The sequence below is a fragment of the Triturus cristatus genome, chromosome 2_2 (assembly GCF_964204655.1).
Source record: "Triturus cristatus chromosome 2_2, aTriCri1.1, whole genome shotgun sequence".
Classification (NCBI taxonomy): Eukaryota; Metazoa; Chordata; class Amphibia; order Caudata; family Salamandridae; genus Triturus; species Triturus cristatus.
In genome coordinates, this window is record NC_140582.1 from 570,633,989 (window position 1) to 570,658,196 (window position 24,208).

A 24,208-nucleotide genomic window follows, 5' to 3' on the forward strand; every position below is an offset into this window, starting at 1 on the left:
ACCCGCGTGAAATAGTGAACATCCTTGCAGGACACTTTCAAGCGGCCTACTCTTCCGCTTCCTCTATGACAGTGGAGGAGGCGCTGACATATGTTAAAGATCTGGATATGCCCAGATTGGCCCCTGAAGCAATGATGGCCCTGGAAGCCGATCTCACGGTGGAAGAAATACTGGCTGCGATGGGGGCGCTGCAGTCGGGTAAAGCGTCAGGTCCGAATGGCATCCCGGTCAAGCTGTACAAGAGGACGGTGGGGACACTTGCCCCTCACTTGCTCAATATGTTCTCGGACAGTCTGCAGAGAGGCGAACTCCCGCCTGATCAGCCCACAGCCACCATTGTGGTAATACCAAAGCCAGGCAAGCCGGCGGATAAGTGTACTTCTTACCGCCCCATTTAGTTACTTAATGCGGAGGCAAAGATTCTGGCAAAGCTGCTGGCGACTAGGCTAACACCGCACCTGTCCGAAATTATACATCCGGATCAGTCTGGCTTCATGCCCGGCAGAAGTACGTCCCATAACCTAAGGCGATTACACAGCGCACTGGCTCGGGCAGATCGTGTGGGGGAGCCAGCGGTGCTCCTATCACTGGATGCACAGATGGTGTTCGACATGGTCGAATGGCCCTTTCTGTTTGCAGTACTGCACCATCTGGGATTTGGGCCCAAATTTTGTGCCTGGATTCGGCTTTTATACACCAAACGGTGGCTCATGTTACAGCCAACGGGCATATGTCCGAAGATTTCCCCCTGACGCGGGGCACGCGTCAGGGTTGTCCCCTATCGCCGTTGTTATTTGCCCTTGTGCTTGAGCCTCTAGCGGCGTGGATACGTTGGGAACCCTCGATAAGGGGACTCAAGTGGTCGGATGGTTGGGAAGACAGAGTCTCGCTCTACGCGGATGATGTACTGTTGTATCTGGCCTCCCCGCGACGCTCCATCCTAACACTACTCAATATCTGCAAAGTCTTTGGCAAGGCATCAGGGTATATGATAAACTGGTCCAAATCTGTCATGTATGTGCTGCGCGGCCCTCCACCGCAACTACCGGCAGATTGCCCCCTTAGGGTGGCAGAAGGATCATTTAAGAATCTGGGTATACACATCACAGAAGATCAAGCTGAATTTTTCCAAAAGAATCTTCGGCCCCCACTGGACCGTCTCAAGCAGGATGTCTGTCATTGGGGTGCGCTGCCGCTGCCCCTGTTGGGGAGGGCGGCGCTTTTTAAGATGATGGCCTTGCCTCGCTTCATCTACGTGCTGAAAAACACACCGTACCAAATACCGCCGGCATATTTTCGTACAATTGCGGCGCAAGTGACTGGCCTTCTGTGGAATAATGGGCCGGCGCGTATTGCACAGTCCAAACTAACCCACAGCTGGTACAACGGGGGGATAGCACTTCCCGACATCCAAATTTACTATTGGGCGACACAGCTAAAGGTCATCAACCAATGGCTTCACGTCTCACAATCTGACCCAGCATTTAAAGCGGATAGAGACATACTGGGCACAAGGGGTATGCTATCGCCCTTGTATGACGGGAGGCTAACCCCAGACCTAATTGGCCCCCTGAGGCAGACTGTGGCCATATGGCATGCGGCCCAGGCTAGGCTGGGGTGGAGAGGAGTTCTGACCCAGCTCACGCCTCTGTGGGATACGAAGCGGCTCGGGAGGCTTAGGCACAGCAAGGGCTTTGATAATTGGGACTACATCGGAATTTCCACGGTGGGCGACATGTGGCATAAGGGTGCAGTGGTCTCCTTCTCGCGCCTGCAACAACAATACGAGCTGGCGTCTTCGGAATGGTTCCGTTATACGCAAATCAAACACGCATTACTATCAAAACTAGAGCCTGGCGCTACAGTTCCGGAGGCATCGCCAATGGAGGACAGGTTGCTGACAGGTTATATGCCAAAGAAGGCCACATCATTCACGTGCCGTAAGTTAATAAATAACCTGCCGGACCCTATGGGACCCCTGCGGGAGATATGGTCCAGCGATGTAGGGGAATTTGATGACCCGGAATGGAGGGAGGCATTGGCGTCCCCCCGGGAGGCGGGGATACCCTCTAGGCTTAGGTTGGTACAGCTCCGGATTCTGCATCGGTCATATTACACCAGGTACACTCTACACAAAATAGGTAGGGCACTCCACCCATTCTGGCTGCGTGGCTGCGGGGAGGAGGGTACCTTCTATCACACCATATGGGAGTGCCCCATAATCCAAGAATACTGGAGGCGGGTGATGCGGACGCTGTCCCAATCGGGGGGAGTGTCACTGGTGCCGGAGCCCAGGCGCTGCCTGCTAAACGTGTGGGAACCCAATGACCTTAGCCAACAGGCTCAGAGCTGGGCTACGCTGGGGATTGTGCTACCTAAGCGGAACATAGCTCAGAAATGGGGGGCGAGAGAGGCGCCGTTGCTGTCCGTATGGGGAAGGGACATGGATATGGCTATGCTGGCCGAGCGATCAGTGTTCATCAGGCGGGGGTGTCCTCAAAAATGGAATAAAGTGTGGGGGGCATGGAACAAATACAGAGGGGACATATGTGAACCACCACAAATGCAAGACGATGAAGCCTCTGACACTGACTGAGGAGAGGGACTCTGAGGCGAACATTTGGGGTGTGGATGTCAGAACTGGAAAACTGTACTACTGGAGGGTTGGATGTAGGGTCAGATGCGACACTGTTAAATGATGTAAAATGAATATATATATATAGCCATATTATGCAGGATCTAGGCTGCAGCCACCAAATGGATAGGACAAGAAAATGTAAACTTTCTAATCATGGCATTTTCAGAATTGTGATTTAAAAGAGGTTTTAAATTACAATTTCTCACACACCAAACATAACATTCCTTCCTGCTCCCAAACAAAAGTTATCAGGTATTAAATGTAATAAGGTAACCCCACGTTAACTTATGGGAGAGGTAGAACTCACAGTACTGAAATACGACTTTAAGAGTTTTCAGGTCCAAGACATGTAAAACTTAAAAGCAAATGCCCAACTTTTTAAATACACTGCACCTTGCCCTGTGGGCTGTTTAGGGTCTACCCTAGGGGCAACTTAAATGTATTAAAAAGGGAGGTTTAGGGCTGGCAAAATGTTTATTTTGCCAGGTTAACACAGCAGTGGCAGGCCTGAGACATGTTTTAAAATGCTGCTAAAGTACTTATGTATGTGGCACAATTACTGCTGCAGGCCCACTAGTATCATTTAACATACAGGTACTGGGTACCTGCAGTACAATTTACTAGGAACTTATAAGTAAATCAAATATGACATTTGGGTGAAAGCCGTTTTTACCATGTTTAGTCAAGATAGCACAAGCACTCAATCACTGGGCAGCAGTGGTAAAGTGCACTCAGTCCTGAGGCCAATAAAGACAAGCTCAGTAAATCGGAAGGGTGAAGGCAAAATGTTTGGGGGCTGCGACCTAAGGGTGTCAGGTCTAATAAAAGCTTACTGTAACAAAATACATTTTCATAATGTAAATAAAGCATAGCTTACAAAATGGCTTCTGTAAACATAAACATAAAAATGATACAAAATTATATCCCAAACTGGTATTCTTGCGTCTTTGTGAATTTGTTAACAGCCTTTATGAGTAAGTGGTTTATAGGCTCACAGCAGGCATCCATCGAGGTTCCAGCCCTGCAGTAACCTATTGCCCTTTACACATAAATAAACAAAATTAGACCTTTGTGCTTCTGGTGATTTTCCTCTACTGGTTTTTTACACACCATTCGGGTCAACCAGGCAGGTGTGACATTATGTGCATGTAACAGCATTCCATGCACCCTTGCTTTAAATGTCAAATTAATATTGAGGTGCTGGTGGAAGCAGTGTGGTCCCTATACACATGTAGAACAGAATTTTGCTGGAGTAAATGTGGCCAGCTACATTTACTCCAGCCATCTCTGTTGTGCTGCTGCTGTTGTCTGCTCCATTTTATGTAACCTCTTGTATAATGTGGAGGTCCAACACTGAAGAGGTTTATCAGTAGAGAAGCAAACAATTAACTACAAGATGTTTCAAGATACCCCATCCACACCCAGAAATGGTAATGTGCTATTCTAGCTTGGACCAGAGATCCATCTGCTGCCTTCTCTGTTTATGGCAGGCCAGCATCATGTGTCATCAGGATGGACAATGCTCTAGCATGCAGAAGAAGGGTTGTTCTGTGTGTTGACAGCTGGTTTTGAGAAGTTGTGGGTGAGGAAGAAATATAGCAACATGGATCTTACCTTGTCGAAGCTGTGTGGTACTCATACAATATATCAGGTGCACCACATAGTCTAACTTTGGCAGAAATGTCTCCTTTTACCCAGGCATTCCACTGAGAGCAACAAAGGATATTCTTTTGTAATCCAGCTCTGCAGGCTTAAACCACATTTACCAACAAAGATAAAACTGACCTCTACCCAAGCTGTAGGTACATGTAATACGATAAAAGCCAGAATCTTGGATGTTATCATAAACGTAATGTTGAACAAAGTCCTAGCAGAAAGATATGATTTCACTGTGTGAAAATGCTCATATCCTCTGTCTCTTAAATAATGGAATTGGTTGTATTAAACATAGCATAGTAATGTAATCCTAACAATGACAGCACCCTAATAACCACTGTTTACCTCTTGCTATTCACAGGTTATTACGATAGGAAAACACGTTAAAGGATACCATTACATTATCGCAAATCTGGTAAGTTACATTTCATCAGTTCTCCTCATGTTATTATTAAAAAATAGTTAAATGTCAAAATGATACAAGAAACAGTGAATTGTGGTATAGGATGTGAATTGTTTTTTGAGTCTATGCATAGAAGAAATGGTATAATACATTAGCATTCAATACCACTCATATTTCTTCCTCGTTTTGAAGAATGATTTAAAAAATATTTTGACGCACCAAGGATTGCTACATAGACTGTGGTACATAGTGAGGATGGAGCGAATAACGCTAACTTTGACGAACCAAGGCACAACATTTTCATAGCGGTGATGTCCATTTTTGCAAAAAGTCACTTGCCCTAAATATTTACGCCTTCTGCGCTTGACTGAGGCCTGTACAGACATCACCTAGGGGTCCCCCGTTCAGGGTTAGGTAGAGTAGGTGACAGTGACATCTCTTCATATTCTATCTGGAATGTACACCAGGCCTGGGTTCGGGCGGGTGGGGGGAGTTGGGAGTTACTACACACTCCCCAGCAATGCACCCTGTGATTCACAGGCTAATACAATGCTGATTTATTCTCCTTTTCTGTTGTGATTAACTAATAATAAAGGCATTTAAACCATAAAATATATTTGGAACAAACCCCTCTATCCAGCATGTGTTAACAAGGTGTTTTAAATTTAAAAGTACTGGTATCCAATATTTAAATAGGTTTACCCTGATTTTGAGTGGCTCTGAACAGCCCTGTCTCAACTCCCACACTCGGAATTACCACTACAACTGTCATTGGTAATTCAGGGATGTGAGAATACTCTGCAATCACAAGTTGTCCACTGAAAAATGTTTGCATCACTGATCCCAGCAGTAGTTTCTTTTTTTCTTCATTTGTAGTAGTTTTGCAGGTTTAAGAAAGTGAAATGTCTGGAGGGAGGAAAGGTAACATTGGGGGCATGTTTTTTTGTGAAATTAGAAATACCATATCAGATGGTTATTACTTTTACTGGGCGAATCAGAATATACTCCCCACTCACAGCCTTCTTGTCTTCGCCAATTAAAGAAACATATATCATGGTAAACTATAAATAACTACACTTTCCATATGACAGATAACTAGAGTAGGGTTGGAAAAACGTTTTAGGTTTTTAGCAAAGTAATGTGAAAAAAAATTTGAATTGATGTTGATCTGTACAGAACCAGAACAACTATTACATCCCCCTTAAAGGATGCCTTCAATAGCAAGGGAGAGCATAATTGCAGTATTTTAAGTATATTAATGAAATTGTGGTTACTATTGGAGTTGCTCATTTATGGTTGTTGGCTTCAGGATTGATTTACAGCGACACATTGAAATGAAATTTAAAAAAATGATATTTGGAGAAGATGAAGCTCATGAAAAATTAAAGAACCGCATTACTCATTGTGTCATTCTTTAATATTATATGTGCGTCTGAATTTGAACAATATTAATTATATTGAAACTCAACTTGCTAAAACTCTATACTTTAAACTTCAGTTCTGCACACTATCATTGGCTACATTTACTCCTCCTTCTCAAATCAAAACTGTGCTATAATTGCCTGGACACAATAGTCTGAGGAAGATTTTATGGTTTTTGCCCCACATATTTGAATCAACTTAAAAGATGCCTTCTGCTAATGATCTGAAATCTTATATCACATAACCAGGTATATTATTCATCTGTTGATTTTTTAAATAATCTGTGTGGATCATCTGGGAAAGTATATAAAACTGACTATAAGAATATTTGATTCTTTTTTTGTTGCTCATATGACAAGTGTCATTCTGTACAAAATTTAAATTAAGACAAGGTAAATTAGAAATGTAGTTTTAATGACTGAAATGACAAGAAGGATTTACATTTATATACCTAAATTCATTTATTTTTGATTTATCCTGATATACAATTCTGACTAACTTGAAAATATATTTTATGATTTTTTATCAAGTTCATTTCTCTTTTATAGTGGTGTTGTATATCTCTTGTTGTAGGCAAGATGGACATAATATGTATCTAGTAATGCAAATAAACTTTACTTTGACTTGACTATGTTCACAGTGGTAAAAACTATAAAATTAACCATAGTGAATCAAAAACCCTTGCTTCTGACCTAAGGCGGTCACATATTAGCACAACAGCATATGCAAACATTAATCTAGATAAATTAGGGCCATAGTTAAAATATAAAAATGGGAATATGCACTTTGAAATTTCCAGTGACTGGTAACCCAGTTCATGATTCAGACCGAATTTCCTGTTTCCATTTCAAAACATAGGTTTCGTGACCATTGATGTGCCATATTTTTACTGTTCAGTAGTAGAACACCAAGACCCTGCAGCGTGTTTTCTTAATGAGGATGCTATCTCATTAGGGAGTACTTTCAGGTCTCAAGGAGTTTACTTTAGGCAACATTCATTCAGTCTGTTATACAATGTCTAACTGAACTCGCTGAACTACTTTAAGCTCAAAAATATATTCCATTGTAAAATAGATGAAATACAGATTCTCACAACTGCACGACCCTTCAAGGTGTAATAATTGGTTAATAGATTTTTGCACAGTACATTTTCTGCATACCACTTTATTTCCTATAGAGAAGAATGTTAATTTATATTCCTTATTACCTATAATAGAAATCTAGAAGTTGGAATCTAAATTTCTGTGACCTTTTTATTTGATGTTTCAGTCTCAGAAAAAGTTTCCCAACTAGAACAATCATGGTTGCTCTTAAACGTTTTTCATATGAAGTTCAGTGAACTAACTTTGTCTATGTATGTATAAAAAGTGTAACTTTTATATAATGATACAAATTTTTACTTCACAAGAATACGTATTATGCGCTTGTGAGATTTTAGCATATTAGCAATGCATCATTCTTACTTTCGATCAGTGAAATGTTTAGAAGGATGAACGAGCAATATTACAGAGTATTCCTACATTTGTATAGAGACTTCTAAATTGTGCTGTCAACATTGTGACTGAGGGGTGTATCATCCTTTTTCTGAATTGTTATCTGACTTAAATGTGTTTTTCTTGGGGATAGTTAAGTTTACACTATTTAAAATACAAATTTGCATTGGTTTAACATTATACTCTGTTTCTTAAAGAAGTTCTTGATCGATTTATCTAATGACGAATTTACATGAAATAAATATTTACCAGTCATATTTATAAATTGATAAGGATGCATGCAGAACTGTTATGCAACTAGTACAAAGAGAAACCCAGTAGAAGCCAAGTTTTCTAAAAGAAGTCTTTGTCATTTGACATATGAAATCCTACTTCAAACATAAGGATTAAAATAATGGATCAATGGAAGGTGATGTAAGGTGCAACACACATGCAACTCATTACTTAGCCTGTGATTTTATTACAGATTTTTGACATTCTATCTAGTGAGCTCCAACGTTGTTTGCTGTTTCTGAGCACATTTTTGTCCATAACATGGGCTCTGGCCACGTGTAATGGAGGCAGAATCCTATGTGATTCTTTTGTATTATCTTCCTGGCCCAATAGATAAAAGAGAGAGGACTCTAAGTGCAAAATGAAATATGTAATACAAGCCAATGCACTTTAGTCTCTCTGCCCAACGCAGTGAAGAAGAGCCGAAACCTAGTGGCCTTCTTAGAGCCATCATTAAAAAAAATCTTATAATTTGTAGTAGCTCAACAAATCTGCACCAAAAGTGGTGCACACATTTAGTTCATAATGAAAATGGCAATTGTTTTTTTAATGTAATCTTATAAAAATGTCATAGTTGTACTATGATTGTATACATTTTGTCCAATGAGGCCATCCAAATGTTATAATGGAGGTGACTCACACTATCAACCTTGGAATACCTAGTCAGATTAGTCATAAATAACACTGAAAGGAAGACTCTTCATCAGGCGCTTAAATATTTGGGCCAAGATAGAAGAAAGGTGCTCAGTCTGAGCATTAAATACCTTGAAATAGAGGTGCCAGTAGTCATTTTTCTTCTCAAGGACTTAACAAGAACAAAAGAACACAATGTTTTCAGGATTGCTATGTAGACAGCAATGGCCTCGTGCCAGAAAGGAGGGCATGAGCATTAAGAGATGAGGAGGGCAAAGATTCATGCTACCTGTGACGTGTTTCAGAGAAGGTATGGTGCTCCAGTATGGGTGGAAATCTAATTGTAGATTGCATAGTAGGCTGTTGGCCTTCTGATTGGCAGATATTTGTATGGTCAACACAGATCCATGAATTTTTGAAATTTAGAGTAGGACTAAGATAATGTGGAAGTTTGGTAGAGGTTGTGTATCACTGTTTGTTTTTTAGAAGGTCACAATGATAGCATGCTTCACTTTGTGGAGGACTTCACTCATGAACAGTGACAAATTGTTGAATATGTTGGGAACCGGGATATTAATTTGAAGGGAGTGAACTCTAACAACTCAATAAACACAATCTGGATTGGCTAACACAGATCTTTAAAAATCTCTGCTTAACCCCTCATAGTTATGGAAAAACTCCACGGAGGAGAAATGCGTACATTTAGCGGAACTTGTGGCACTTACCTGACGCCCGGACGCTCTGCTGCTCATTTTGGCATCTTCCCTGGGTCAGTGACGCTGTGGTCTCCCTCGCCGCCATCTCCTTTGCTGGCCGCTGTGGGGGGGGGACTACAGCCCCCAGAGTCCTTAGCGGCACTTCCTGGTTCCGCCTTCCTGTGCGCCCGGAGGCGCTTAAAATCGAGAGGCTCCCTCGGTGGAGCGGGGGCATTTAGCGGAACTTGTGGCACTTACCTGACGCCCGGACGCTCTGCTGCTCATTTTGGCATCTTCCCTGGGTCAGTGACGCTGTGGTCTCCCTCGCCGCCATCTCCTTTGCTGGCCGCTGTGGGGGGGAATACAGCCCCCAGAGTCCTTAGCGGCACTTCCTGGTTCCGCCTTCCTGCGCGCCCGGAGGCGCTTAAAATCGAGAGACTCCCTCCGCGTTGCGGGACGCGCGCGGGCGGAGCCGGGCTAAGCCCGGGCAAAGGGCGGGCCCTCTGTGGCCCTCAGAGGACCGAGTGAGGCCGGGACGGGCCACGTCATTAACCGCTCAGGTATATTCACCGAGATTAGCAGGACTCGATGAGCTGTACATCCCCATGAACTGTGTTGCTATTGTGCAGGTTATAATTAATTCATTTTGGCTTTTTAGTATTCTTGTGTGTGCTGGTGATATCACAGCCTGCTATTGTTTAATTATATTTTAATGAACTCCGAGGCATCTTTGACTATGTCGAAATCCACGTTAGGAAACAAATCTACCACTGCTTCAACACTAGATAACTACTTAGTAAAAGTAGTTACTAAAATTAACAGTGAAAGACGCAAATCCTTAGGTCAGGGTTCCACCTCGTTTACTATCTCCCCTTCATTGATTAGTACTCCCACTACATTATCCTCTCCATCCCACGGTGTGAACAGTTGCATTGAAAACCATGATTTGGTAACCTTGGGTGATCTACTTCCTATTGAAAAAGAACTGCCTGAAGTAAATAGGGACTCCCTAAAAGATGTAAATTAGGCCCCATTAGAGGTAACCCCGGACCCGATAACACAGAGAGTTCTGAAACCCCGTAAACATATTCAATCTAAATGGGGAGGTACACGAAATACCCATAAAAAAACAAGTTCTATGTCTTTAACTGGGGACACCTTGAGGGAAGTCTCATCTAACAATCTTATAACAAAGATTGATTCTGACCAACTAGACTCTTTGGTAGGCATTCTGGAGGCCAAAATTTTAAAGATAGTTGAACCCTTAATAACCAAAATTGGTGAATTATCGGCAGAGATTGCAAGTCTACGAAATTTCGTGGGCCTTCATAGTAACTCACCCGCGAAAGTTAGTAGTGTAGTGGGGGGTTCATGCGGACCTGTTGACTCACACAAGTCCGTAAAGGAAACCCCAAATCGCGTTGAACCCTCAGATGTTGTACCTATGACTAATGTGAATAGAACTACACCCTTAGATAGTTGCCCATGGAGCAAGAAGGAACCCAGGCCTACGCACACAGGAGGAGCCCAACCAGATTTACCTCCTGATTGTGCTCCCTTTGTTGTAGTGTTAACAAATGTCCCCCCCCTGAAGGATGGTGACCAGAAAAACAAATTAGAATCCCATGAATCTCTTAAAAATAAAACAGTTTCGTGGTTAAACAAACAGTGTGGATTCCCTGTGCAATTATCACATCAGATATTAACAACCAGAAGAGTCTCATGGATAGGGCATTCTCGTAAGAACACAAATGGGGATTGCGTTATAATAAACTTTAGTAATCCTTCCTTAGTTAATAATACCCTATTAAAAGCTACCTTGCTCCCTCGTACTGATCAGGGTATTACCCTCCGACCATTGGGATACTTCTATAGGCAACAGATAAATCCACCCATTAGTGACCCTCTGAAGGGTAGAGTACCTTGTCATGGTGTCATCACATCAAATCGTTTTCAAGCTTTGAGTAATCTAGACTCAAATGATTGACTTCACCATGATGGGGTCCCTCCTATATCTATTAGGGAAGCTTCAACATTGATACTGGAGGAGGATCAGGGAATAAGTGGAACTCAGTCAAACACGGGGGTGGAGGGTACCACAAATGCTATGATTGTAGTGAGGAACGAAATTGATGAAAATGTGGATAGTACAGCTGATGTCCCATTACAGCCTGCAGGTACAAGGGTCCTTAGCTGGAACATAGCCGGCCTTAACAGTAAAATGCATGATCCCTTATGGAAGGACTGTTTATTAGGCTGTGAAATTATTGGGCTCCAAGAAACCTGGGACACTGAAAGTATCTTCCTGTTGGACGGGTATTCTGCTTTTTGGTCACCTGCGGTGGTCTCTTCTAGGGGGAGGGCAAAAGGTGGACTTCTCACCCTCATTTCATTGACACTTGAGGGCAATTACAGTAAAGTGGAGTCAGGCTCGCCTCACTGTCTTGCAGTGGAAATTGAAACCAACTCTAACGGGAAATGGCTTATTGTTAATTTTTATAATTCTTTTACTAAGAGTACGCCAAATGAACACTTAGTCAGTCTACATGACTTTTTGCAAATGTATAATGATAATAATAAGAATCCTTATTCGGTTATAGTGCTCGTTGATTTTAATGTTCATCGTTGTCCAAGCAACTGTTTTGTATGGGACAGTTTAGGTCCGTCAAACCAAGGAAACACACATTTTGAACATACACCGCAGGGTATGTACCTAGATGAGTTCCTTGCTGGTAATGCCTTGGTTCACCCCGTTAACATTTCAAATGATATTCCAACTTATAAAGGTAGTGGTTTGGGCTCGACCATTGATTACATTTTTGTAAGCACAACCCTAGCTGATAATGTAAGTCGGTACAAGGTCAATTGGTCTATTTATAGTGATCATAATTCTGTCCAGATAATCCTGTCTGACGATCTAAGGAAAAGAGAATCTGACAATTCTAGTCAGAATTCTGGACATTAGGCCAACGGACCAATCACGCCGCCTGAAATGGTGCCGAGTGGTACCAAAGAACTTTAACGAAAACTTGTTGGGAACGGTTGGGGATGAAATGTATACCTGTTTGCAAGACGGAATTTTTGGTGAAGTGGTCCTGACAGCTTATGGTAAAATCTGTTCACAGGTAAATAGTGACCTTAAAAAAGTCTGTAAGGCCAAACCCATAATCGGGGAGAAATGGTTTGACCATAGCTGTTCATTAGCCCAACGCAAGTTAATGAGAGCCTTGAAAGCTCTCCCACCTGACAAAGCAGAAATCGCTGTATATAGGAAAGCCTACAAAATGGCCCAGAACAAGCGTAAAAATGAAATTAGGGAAGAGGCATGGAATGAACTTTTATCTATTGATGTTATTAAAAATAGTGCCAAATTTTGGACCGTGGTAAACAAGCCCTTTTTTAATGATAAAAGCAATAATGAGCTTGACTGCGGTATTCAAGAAGATAAGTGCTTTAACCATTTTAAACACGTGTATGATGGAGATGGCTCTAGGGTGACGCCTACACTAAACTTGGAAAACTACACTCTGTCTTTCACAGAATTAGAGGTCACACATGCCATCTCGCAAATGACTAGTAATAAGGCACCGGGACCTGATGGAGTCCCGGCAGACCTTTTTAAATCAGATATAAAAACCTGGTCTAAAATTTTATTCAACGTCTTCGTTAATGCATGTCAACTGGGTATGCCTCCGACTTGGGCGAAATCTGTCATCATACCCATATATAAAAAAGGCGATAGAGGTGGTCCGAGCTGTTACCGTCCAATATCTCTAATAGATTCTTCAGTGAAAGTACTGGGGAGGGTTGTCCTTGCCCAACTGACCGGTTGGCTAGAGGAAACAGGAACACTCTCTAACGTCCAGTACGGATTTAGAAAAGGGATGGGTACCATAGATCAATGTCTAAACCTACAACTATTAATAGGCAAATACACGGTGGCCAAGAAGGGAACCTTATTGATAGCCTTTATGGATTTGTCATCGGCCTTTGACCGTGTAAATAGGTCAAAACTGTGGACCTTGCTCCTATCCTATGGAGTAGACAAAAACATCGTCTACTCCTTAGCTGATCTACATAGGGACTTATCGGCTACAGTACGGTATGATCAACTGGGCAATTGCACAAAAGACATCCCAATATCAAATGGAGTTCGACAGGGGTGCATTTTGGCACCACTGCTTTTTACTCTTTACATAAATGAATTAGACAATGCCTTAATCTCCTCATGTAATGATATCCCCCGTGCAGGGAATTGCCTAATCCCTGCACTCCTATACGCCGATGATGCCGCCTTACTCGCAAGAACGGGAGTGGGCCTTCAGTTATTGCTAGATTCATTTGCGGGTTTTATGAAGGCGTTGGATTTAACTGTCAATTTTGCAAAATCGCATGTCATGGCTATTGGCCCGAAATCGGTAAAGACTAAAACTTTTAAATGTGGGGGTCACCATTTATCAAGGGTATCTTCATTCCCTTACTTGGGCGTTCTTTTTGATGACCAAGGTTCTTGGGTAACCCAAATAATAGCAAAAAAGATTGTTTTATCTAGAGCGACTAAGGCGGTCCTAGGTTTTGCCAGAAAGCTAGGTGCCAGACCAATGAAGGCCCTTATTCAAGTCTATAGAGCCAAGTGCCTTTCTTTGGCAATGTATGGAGCCGAGGTATGGGGCATTAAAAATGTTAAAAGTATTCAGATCATTGAGGATAGGTTCCTAAAAAACCTCCTCTCAGTCCCGATCTCAACTGCTAACTATAATGTCCATCAGGAGCTTGGAACCGGTTTTGTAGAAGATAGCATTGCTCTGGCCCCATTACTGAAATGGATTAGCATTTGGCTAAACCCGGACCTACAGTTGAACCGTACAATTATGAAAGATTGTATATTGCTAGATTATGGGTTACGTATACCTTGGCTGAAATATATTCAGAACCTGACCATAATGTTAGGTAGGCCTGAATTATATCAGTCTCCAGAAGCCCTAGTAAAAGGTGACAAAAAATGGTGCAAAGAAACATTCTTGCACATATTTAACATGGATAGGGAAGGGAATGAGCTGGTAAAGGGCACCGTTAGGGCTCACCAGCTTTGTAAAACAACATCATCCATGGAACCATATTTAGGATTTGTCACAAATGCAAATCACCGTTTCCTATTGACTAGATTCAGACTAAATCAACTACACTTTTTGTTTGGAGATAGGAAAGGTTGGAGAAGGGTTGAGGATCTTGGCCCCTGTTCTTGTGACAATTTCTCTTACAGGATATGACACATTTTTTCTTCTTCTGTGAGCACTTTATTGACATTAGGAAACGCTTTTTACTCCCTATACTAAGAAACAAAGGCTTTGTGCACGTGAGACCTGCTCTTCTTTACCTCCAGATGTTAAATGGTGTCTGGGAAACTTTTAACATTGCAAATTTTTTATCTGTTGTAATTCGTTCTTTGAGGAAATGAACTGTATCCTTTTTTAATGTTTTTAGATGGATCTGTAGCTCTGTTTTATTAATTCGTGTTGATGTATTTTTAGTTGTAATGATTATTTAAAATGAAATCTGTATCTTTTTAGTATTTTTATTGTAGCATGCTTTTATGGTTTGCACTTAAACCGAATAAAGACTTTTGACTGACTGTGTACAAAACTCAATCAATAAAACAAATTGTAGGGTCAAGAAAACAACATAATAAAACAAAATAAAATTACATAACCAATTTAGAGAAACAGCAAAAATAAGCAAAAAGACTGCAAAATGATAAACATCAGATTTAAAGAATGAGAGAATGTTTTAAGCTTTAAAAAATAAGTACCAAGATAAAGTAAAATCATGTAGTCTCAGTTTGTGTTTGACCAGGAACTAGACACAATATCAGGCCGACTTCAATGGAACGAAAGTTGCTTCCATAAGGTGGGTCACCATGACAACAATTTTACTGTCTGATATATTGACAGATGTATAATATGGATTTAAATATGGACTAGATACTGTTGAACAAAGTCTAAAACTGAATCTCTTAGTTGGAAAATATACCTGGACCAGGAAAGGTTTTTCGCACCTAGCCTTTTTGGACCTTAGCAGTGCATTTGATTGTGTTAATCATGCTTAGCTGTGGCTCATTATGAAATATTAGGGGGGTGGATGAAGCCATAATTAAACTTCAAATGTATACAGATGCTACTGGTAAGGTCTGCAATGGTTGAGACGGAGAGGGCACTATTCCCTTGCAGGTTAAAAGGGGTATTAGACAAGGGTGTGTCTCACTTCTTATTAACACTTTATATTAATGACTTAGAAACATTTTTAGTCTAAAAATGTAAAGATCTGCCCTCAATAGGCAGTCGATCGATTCCATTCCTATCATTTGCAGATGGATATGTTTTAATGTCAAGAATGGTAAATGGGCTCTAAAAACTTCTTGAGCGGTCCACAATGTTCAGGGATCAATTAGATCTTAAAATAACACTAAGCAAATCATATACTATGAACTGTGAACAGGGTGTAGCCAAGACTCCCTCACATATCATCAACAGAGTCCAAATTAGCAAAGTGCATAGCTTCTCATATCTTGGTTTCCAAATAGACTATTCTAGAAACTGGGTGTATCTAACATTTGTAAAGAAACAATAGTATACTAAATTACTTGAGGTTGTACTTAGATGTGCTACAAAGGTGGGTTCTAAACTCCTAAATGAGATGTGCACCATTTATAAAAGTAAATATATCTCTGTTGTTAGTTACAGGGCTGGATTGTGGGAATATATAGATTGTGAGTTCATCCAGAAAGTTGAAAATGCCTTTATAAGAAGATTGCACACAATCCTTCAGAGTAGGTCATCCCATATTTGTCACCAAGAATTGAAAATTAACTTTTAGGAGGATACAATTAAATAATAACCAATGCCTTTACGACACTCAGTCTGGACCTGTATTGGAGATATCCCTTAATCGAGCAATCATTCAGGATTGTCTATCCCTCGATCATGGTTTTAATATCCTTTTGCATTTATTTCCATGTGTCACTGTAGTGCTTTCTAACTGCAGCCCAGCTAGACCAAAGTGGTGCTCCTGACTGTCGTATATCATGTGATATATATGGATGGCATAAATATGCACTACAGCCCATAGAGGGCATTTAAATCCCATGCCATCCATGCATGACCTTACAAGAAATCAAAATAAGCTAATTATATACATCAAATTCATAAAACATTTAAAGTGGTAAACCAGCCTTAATGAGATGTGAAACCTGCTCCCAGAGCAGACGGAATTGCCAGGGTGTGCGGAGTGTTTTCTTTCTCTTGCAGGAAGACCAGTCAGGGTGGACCAAGGAACTTCATTAACTTGTAAAGTATCTGCTCTTGCACAAGTAAATGTAAGTTGAGACCTGGAGAAGACCAGAGTTTGTTCTCCCTGCCAAGCTGGCATCATTTCCAGATTGTGGAAACCTACCCTGAGAACCAGTTTATGAGTGACCACAAAGGAGGTGTCTCCTTATTTCCTTGATGTACTTCCAGGGGCACCCAAGCTCTGTGGAAGGGGGATGGGGTTTCTCTTAGGAGTGAGAGTCACTGTGGGATTGTTTGCAGTAGGACAAGCAGGAAATGGCAAACAGGAAATGCTGAAAAAGTGGGTAGGGTAGCCCATTTGAACTTCTACCCCATCAGTTGAGGAGGAACCAGGAGTCCCACTCACCCACAAGCTAGTGCTAATCATAAATGTGCCACCCTTTTCAGAACACGTTCTGGACTTACATAAGATCAGAAGATCAGAAGAGAAGGCTAGATCTGCTTTCGGTGACTTGTACCCATGACAAAGAAGTGGATGCCAAGGATCAACTGGCAAACCTTCTGTGTGGTTACAGGTACACAATACGCTGCAAGAGATGATAAGTTACCAGCACCAACTGGACCTGGACTGGATCTTGCTAATGACCTCTGCTGGAGTGAGGCCTGGTTCCTAATTGCTGTCCTTGAGGTACAGAGAGCCTTAGAAGTGACCCACAGAAGTTGCCCCAGAAAAGTATTACTTAGTAAGTTTTCAGACTTCCAAGAACTTTGGAGCCATCAGCTAGACTTCGTGGCAAAGGTCTCTGATTTCAATACAACTGTGTGAGCTACAGCCTCAGGCTTACCCTATTCAGGATTTTAAACTGCATAAAAAAGAATATGGGTCTGATTTTTTTCTTAGTGGAGTGGGAACTCCGTCACAACTATGACAGAGTTCCCTCCCTGCCAAGACTGTGGCTTGCCTCTTGATTTTGATTCAGGTGGACCACAGTTTGATGACGCAGTAAGAGCTGTCACAGATATGGCTATATGTCCGCAGACCTAATTTAAATGGGCAGACTTATGGCAGTTTTTCAGTGCCTATCAAGGCCAGGGAAAACCTGGCGGTAAGGGGCACTGAAAAGTGCTCAATGCCTTCTTTCCACGGGAGGAAACTCCCATGCTGAGGGGGACATTTATTTTAATTTCTAAAAGAAAATCTCACTTTGAGATTTTCCTACTGAAAATAAATGTTTTTTTTTAACTTTGCCATATGGCTCTGTCATGTTTTATGGCACCAGCCATCAAAGTTACAATGCATTGGAAAGAACCACCCTGACGGCGGTTCCTGTCATTGCTTGAAATCTCCACCGGTCTGATGGACATTTCAAAATGTGGTGGTTGGCACCTCAGTCACGGTGACAGAGTATTTTACTCCCTGGCGGAGGACAGGCCAACTACCCAGGTAAAAAGCTGCCCCTAAGTCGAAAGGAAAACTTTTTGACACATGCTCTTTCATAGTTGGCCTGAAATTGCTCCTAGGTCACGGTCTACCACTTCCATGGACTATCATTGGCACTAGGAGCTTTTGGGTGCTTTTTTAACATGAAACTTTATTTTTGTCATTTTGGTGTCATTTTGTGTGTTAATGTTTATTCAGTTTTGGATTTTTATTGTTTGGTGTTATGACCTTATTACTCGTTTGATCCTGAGTATGTACTTTACAAAATGCTTGTCTGCTTAACTTAGTACTGTCTGCTCTTTGCCATAGCTACCAGGGGAATGAGTTCAGGGTAATTTAGTGACTCTGGGGTTCACTGTGACAAGTTAGTGTTATTCTTCATTGAGGTGGACAACTGCCCACTTTAAGTAAAACTCCAATTTTTTACATATGATAATGCCTGAGTGAAATCACAGTGAGTAAGTAGACATTTTGGTTGGACCTAATGTATGACTTTGAGGCAGGAAATTAAATAGTGCAGTGTTTTAATTTATTATGGTGATTCTACTGGGGAGAAGGGCATTAAGGGCCCAATTTATAAAATGGTGGAGCTGCTACTCCATCACAAAGCTGATGGTATGCTTTCTTCGCCAAACTGAAAGTCTGCTGCCTTATTTTGAGTCGGGCATACCTTCAATATGTTGACAGCATACACCTCAGAGGTTTGGCCATTTGTCTGCCCACCCTATTTAGAGTGGGCAGGCAAATGGACAGTGTTCATGGTCTGCCACAGCCACGAATAATTTTGGTGGTAACGGACACCGTGGTAAATGACCCTCTCGCCATGGATGATAGCACCCATGGTGAGGTCATTTTAGTTTTTTTCTTTGAAAAAAATCAAGCTTTTGGGATTTGTAAAAATTTAAATAAAAAGGTAATTGTTAGTTTGCCGCACGACTTGTGATGTTGATGTTGCCATCCATCAAACTTCCAATGCTTTTACTGAAGCCACCCTGACAACAGTTACTGTAAATTAAAGAGAAGTCTGATGTGTCATCACACATCTCAAAATTTAGTGGGTTTATTACTCCCTCAGGGAACAGAGTATTTTATTCTGTCACCCAGACAGATTAGATACCCATATGCCAAACCATAAATCAGGCACTAATTTTTACAAGTACCGGTGCCCAAAGATTTCCTTCTCAGAAGCCCACACCCTGCTCTGATGAATATCGGCTTTGCCAAATAGCAAGTCTGCATAATCTGGATTGCAACCCACCACATACCCGTTCTTCCACCACTGCCCCTTTATTTCACTCTTCCAGGTTCTTTGTAGCCCTCTTTCTCTGTTTGCCGCTGTTTTTCATTCTTTCTCCTCCTTCTCCTTTACTCTGTTTGTGTTTACTCAAAGTGATGAGAAAAGTAATGGCCAAAAATGAGTGCCGGTGGGATCCACCTGTAACCACCAGCTCAAATTAAGCACTGGCTCATAGTAAAGAAATAGGGTTGAGCAGTGCATATTTCGATGTTGCTGTTTTGTTTCAGCTGTGAACACTCTGGAAGAAATTCAGCAAAAGTTATGCTCTGCTCTTGATTGATAATGTATTCATTGTTTGTGAATGGCTCTGTGCTTTTGTTGTAATGCTTTGAAGATCATTCAGCCTTCATAATGAGTGTCCCAGTAATTGGAATCAAAGCAGGGATCACAGTTATATGTGTTGTGATGTTTATTGTTTCTGGCAATTACTGGTGTGAAACAGATTGTACTCCTCATTAAATTTCAGCAGGTCAAACCTTACGGAATTTAAAGAGGGAAAATGCGCTATAAACATGGGGACTTGCAGATTTTGGTGTGATAAATTTCACACCAAACACCAGGCTACTTGTAATGAGGAGCTTTTTCAGATGCTTGCTGTAGGCAGAATTGTTTCTACAGAGAGGAGGGATAAGTTAAAGCAGAGTGATGGTGATGGTGATTTACAAGTGGGAAACAATTTAGGTGGGTGTCAACACAGATTGATTCTACAATTTATTTGATTTATACCAGCATTGCAGACCTACAGACTTACTTATAGAAATTTGACAATTTCTATGAGAAAAGTTAGACAACTCACAGGTTCTCACTTTGGCACAGTTTAGCTGTGTCACAAGGAGGTGCTGACCAAGGTGAATCTACAATCTTTGAATATCTATGTTTTAATTGTAAATATTGCCACATTTGCCCTGTTGTTAAGGAGCCAATTAAATGAGGAAATGTATAATATTTACCTTAGTGACATAGTGAAGCCATGGAAAAGTAAGGTGAAAGGATACATACAACAAATTGATTATTCATTAATACATAGTACAGATGGAAATGAGTCATGAAAATTGGAACTTATGGTCATCAATGGAATTGGAAATATACCCCCTGAACCAATATTCAGCTCAATTAAAGACTTAGCAACAATGTCAATATCCAATCTGCAAATTAGAGATCAGGTTGTGATGTAGTTTGTCCCTATTGGGATGGAAAAGTCCTCTGTATGGTTAACAATGTGTACCCCTGTCCTGGGAGCCCAACTGTACTAATTCTGAATCCCTAACTCTGATTATTTTGTCATATGCTAACAGCAATCATGTGCAAGCACCGTGGCATAGGCCTATCTCACAGATTGCAATCTTGTTGGACTGGAATGGGCCCCCAAAGCTCCACCCTCTTAGTGGTGGAAGGCTACTGCATTTACCAGAAGTTAAACATCTCTAGTGTAGTGGTAGCAAAACACTGTGAAGTGATAAGTAGTAGTGAACAGGACTCTTTTTACGCTATGTCACTGGAGTGCGGCCTACAGGCTCACTCACCTTTTTAAAGGTTCTGCTGCTGTGTGCTTACCTCAGCCTTGGCCTACATCAAGTAGACGTGGAGTGCTCCACAGAAGTGGTGACTTGGAGCTGGATGAATGTGTGCCTGGGAAGGGAATAGTGAAGGTACAGAGCAGTACTGTGTCGTACATGTGGAATTAGTGCTTGTGTTATGTGTATGTATGCCTGCAAGGAATACATGAAAAGAATGATGTAGTGCTTTATAGAGTGTGTACAATGAAAGGATGTGCTGGGTGTATGTTTACTTGCATGAAGCATAATACATGAAGGGTGAAGTGTTTTGCAGCACTCACATAGCAAGTGTGTGTGTTGGCAGTGTATGTACTTGCAACTACCAGACTCTGGTACAGTATAGAAAAGCTTCAGTACTGAACAGTACACACAAACTGAATGTGGGTACTGAATGTATGTGTATTGGTAATGGTGCAATGCATGGAAGGAACAGTGCTAGACAGTTAGTGAGGTGCTGTGAATGTACACTGACTAAGTCTGCCTGCATTGGTACATTATATGGAGGACCTTGGATTCCAATTTGGGAAATCCAGGCCTTCCTAGTGAAGACATGAGGAGTAAAGGCATTCCCTCAGACAGATTTATGTAATGCTGCATTCCTGTGAGCTGGGTGTGACAAACTGAAGGAAGGGAGGAAGGGACTCTCCCTGTATACTTCAAAAGGTTGCTCTTTGAGTCAGTGCTAGATCACAAGAAAGAGGACTGAACACATCTCAGGAGAGGAGATGAAGCTGACATGAGAATCATAAAAAGCAGGTCTGGGAGGCTGTGCAATATTTTAATGCACATATCACTGTGGGTACCATCCAGGTGTGAGCTCTGGCCATTCTCATGAAGTGAGTTGTGGGTCAATCAGCTTCAGAGTCATGCCTGCTCTGACAGACATCCTTTCAAGGGGAAAGACGAAAAAAGGAAGTGAACACTTCAAATAAAGAAGAACCCCAAATAAAACTTCGAAGACTCAGATCCTAAATTATATTTTGGTGTCTGAAAATGGACTTTGAGAAGGGGAGGGTTTGGCCCCAAATTCTTTTATCTTCCCAGCAGCCAGACAGGTTGTGCGAGAAGGGGAAGCTCTGTAAAAATTATGCCTGTGACAAAGACTGGGGGCCAAGACATGCTCGTTTTGCTGCTGGGCAAGGGGACATCACATAGGGATAACCAAGATCAACTGCCCTAGACCCTGGAGCACCAGCGCCTTAATGCTTTCCAAGACCTGTGTGCTCTGTGAGGAAGAGGAGGGTGTTGAAGGGAGTGAGGTCTAGTGGGAAGCCTTACAGAGAGGACTGCCTGAGCAAGGTGTGAGGAGAATGACTGCACACCGATTGGAGTCAATGCCCATCTGCAGGAAGGGTCCGATGGCCCCCGTATGCCAGGTGAGGGCTGCTGTGATTTATACTGAGTGAAGAGCACCGTGTGGGAAGCACCAGGCCCGCACAGCAGTGGTGACCACATATGCCAGAGGGGGGCCACAGCTGAACTTATATGGGTCAGGAGTTCGAGACTTGTGCCTGCTGAGATCAGCGACTCTGTATGCCAGGAGAGGCCATCGTAGTGAGGGCGATAGCACTGGGAAAGTCTGCAGCCAATTGTGAGTAATGCTACAACCCCATATGCCAGGAGGAGCTGCCGTTACCACTGTGGCTAAGTGTTCGGGTTGTGGCCTGGTTGAGCGGATTCCTGCAGTGACTTGTGGGTCAACCTGCCCAACTGCTATTAGCTGATTCCCCGAGGATTGAAAAGATGCCACCAAAGATGTAGCAACCTCACTAGAGCTTCAGTCAGGAGACACAGAATCCTCCCTTCCCCATGTTCCAGGAAGAGTGGCTTACCTTCTATTAATCGAGCAGGTGCACCTTTGATCGCTGGACAAGACAGCAGCGCTGCTCGGAGGAGGGAGCCTTTGCCTGCCGGGTGCTCTTGGTTGATCTGCATGTGACTCATCTTTGCCAAACAGAATCTAGACCCAGGAGTGCCCAAGGAGAGGCCTCTTGCTGCTCCACTGAACACTTACATACAGCCAGAGCATGTAAGAACAGAACTGGACTTGTGGGGCACCTGGAGCCTCACTGCTAATGGTGCTGCGGCTCCATAGACACTTTTGGCTAATAACTAAGGAGTCAAACGGGGAACTCTTGAATATGGCTTCTAGTACAAATTCCCTGGATGAGGCAGCCAGTGAATGGGGAATAACCCCAAACAAGTTGCAAGGCAGAGGGTGGTACAGGAATTTGACTGACAACTACTAGAACCCCAACCTCAAAGGCAGTGTGTTATTGCATATGAGTATTGTTATTTTTTTGCTTGTGTAGAGTTGAACATAAATTACTTATTTTTCTTCAAAAAGTATGTGTTGGACTAGACAATGATTTATTGCTCGTACTGGGTGCCCTTTTAGTTATGAGTCATGTTCACTTACCTGAATCTACACTTCCATCTCCCCCTCCCTGAGGGAGCCTTTGACTGCTCATCCACAGCTACCACTGAGACTCAAGTGCAGAAGAGGTACTTGGCCCAGTAGCACAGGATCCATTGTAGATTCAAAGCCAGGACATCAGGAGTAAAAGGCCTTAACCACCATGGATGGGCCCACTATAGCCCCTGCATGCCCCGTGGCCCTCTGAAAGGGGTTCTGGCAGTTCTGTTGTAATTTTTGGAATATCATCCAACTGCAGTGCTCATGCACCGCCAATTGTACCCTTTCAACACCTCTGTCTCTGCATTTAATTTTCATTCAGTCAAAGGTGTGTAACAGTCACTATGCTTCAAGTGTTTACTGACACACCTTTGATTTACTGAACTTGTTGTGTCAATGTGTGCATACATGGGTCAAAGTGGAGGAGCCACTGTGTAGGTTAATAACACTAAACACACTAATGGTTTAGAGATCATACTATTGATCAGAGAATATTATATTAAAAAATATAAATGTAAGTACAGCACCACTAATAAACCTGCTTTCAATGATATTAACTCATGAGCATTTTATTAGTACATGTGATAGTCAACAAAAATTATTTTAGAAGGATTTACAGCAAATTATTGTGTTAATTGTTATGCATGGAGGAAATAATTGCTGAGGGGTTCAGGTGTGATATGCAAAGTCTCTCACCGAGATGCTGCTGATGCATGGTTCTTTGTAAAAGGATTAGGATGATAACATATATATGTTTAATTCAAGGAGCATCCATAAATGTACCACAAAACATAACTTTAATTCAGATAGATGTGCAGGGAGCCTACAGTGATCTACAATTCAAGTAATTCTGATCAGCAAAGTCAAACTATATAAGCCAAAACTCCACTGAATCTCTACACCAATAAACAACGTAAAAATAAAACTGGATGGTTGACTAATAACCATCAATGTACCACATCTGAAATCTGTGATGAAGAGAATATTGCTACAGATAAA

At 42.0% G+C, this 24,208-nt stretch overlaps 1 protein-coding gene across 6 annotated transcripts in view; it reads left to right on the forward strand.

The window, feature by feature from the left end:
- GRIA2 (glutamate ionotropic receptor AMPA type subunit 2) overlaps window positions 1-24,208 on the forward strand; it is a 657,071-nt gene that overhangs the window by 394,316 nt on the left and 238,547 nt on the right. For all 6 annotated transcript variants that reach the window (XR_014978141.1, XM_085641724.1, XM_085641720.1 and 3 more), the window contains one exon: window positions 4,656-4,709. Coding sequence is in view for 5 of the 6 variants with exons in the window: in XM_085641724.1 (XP_085497850.1) it covers window positions 4,656-4,709 (54 nt within the window). In the remaining variant the exon portion in view is untranslated. The remainder of the gene's footprint in view (window positions 1-4,655; window positions 4,710-24,208) is intronic.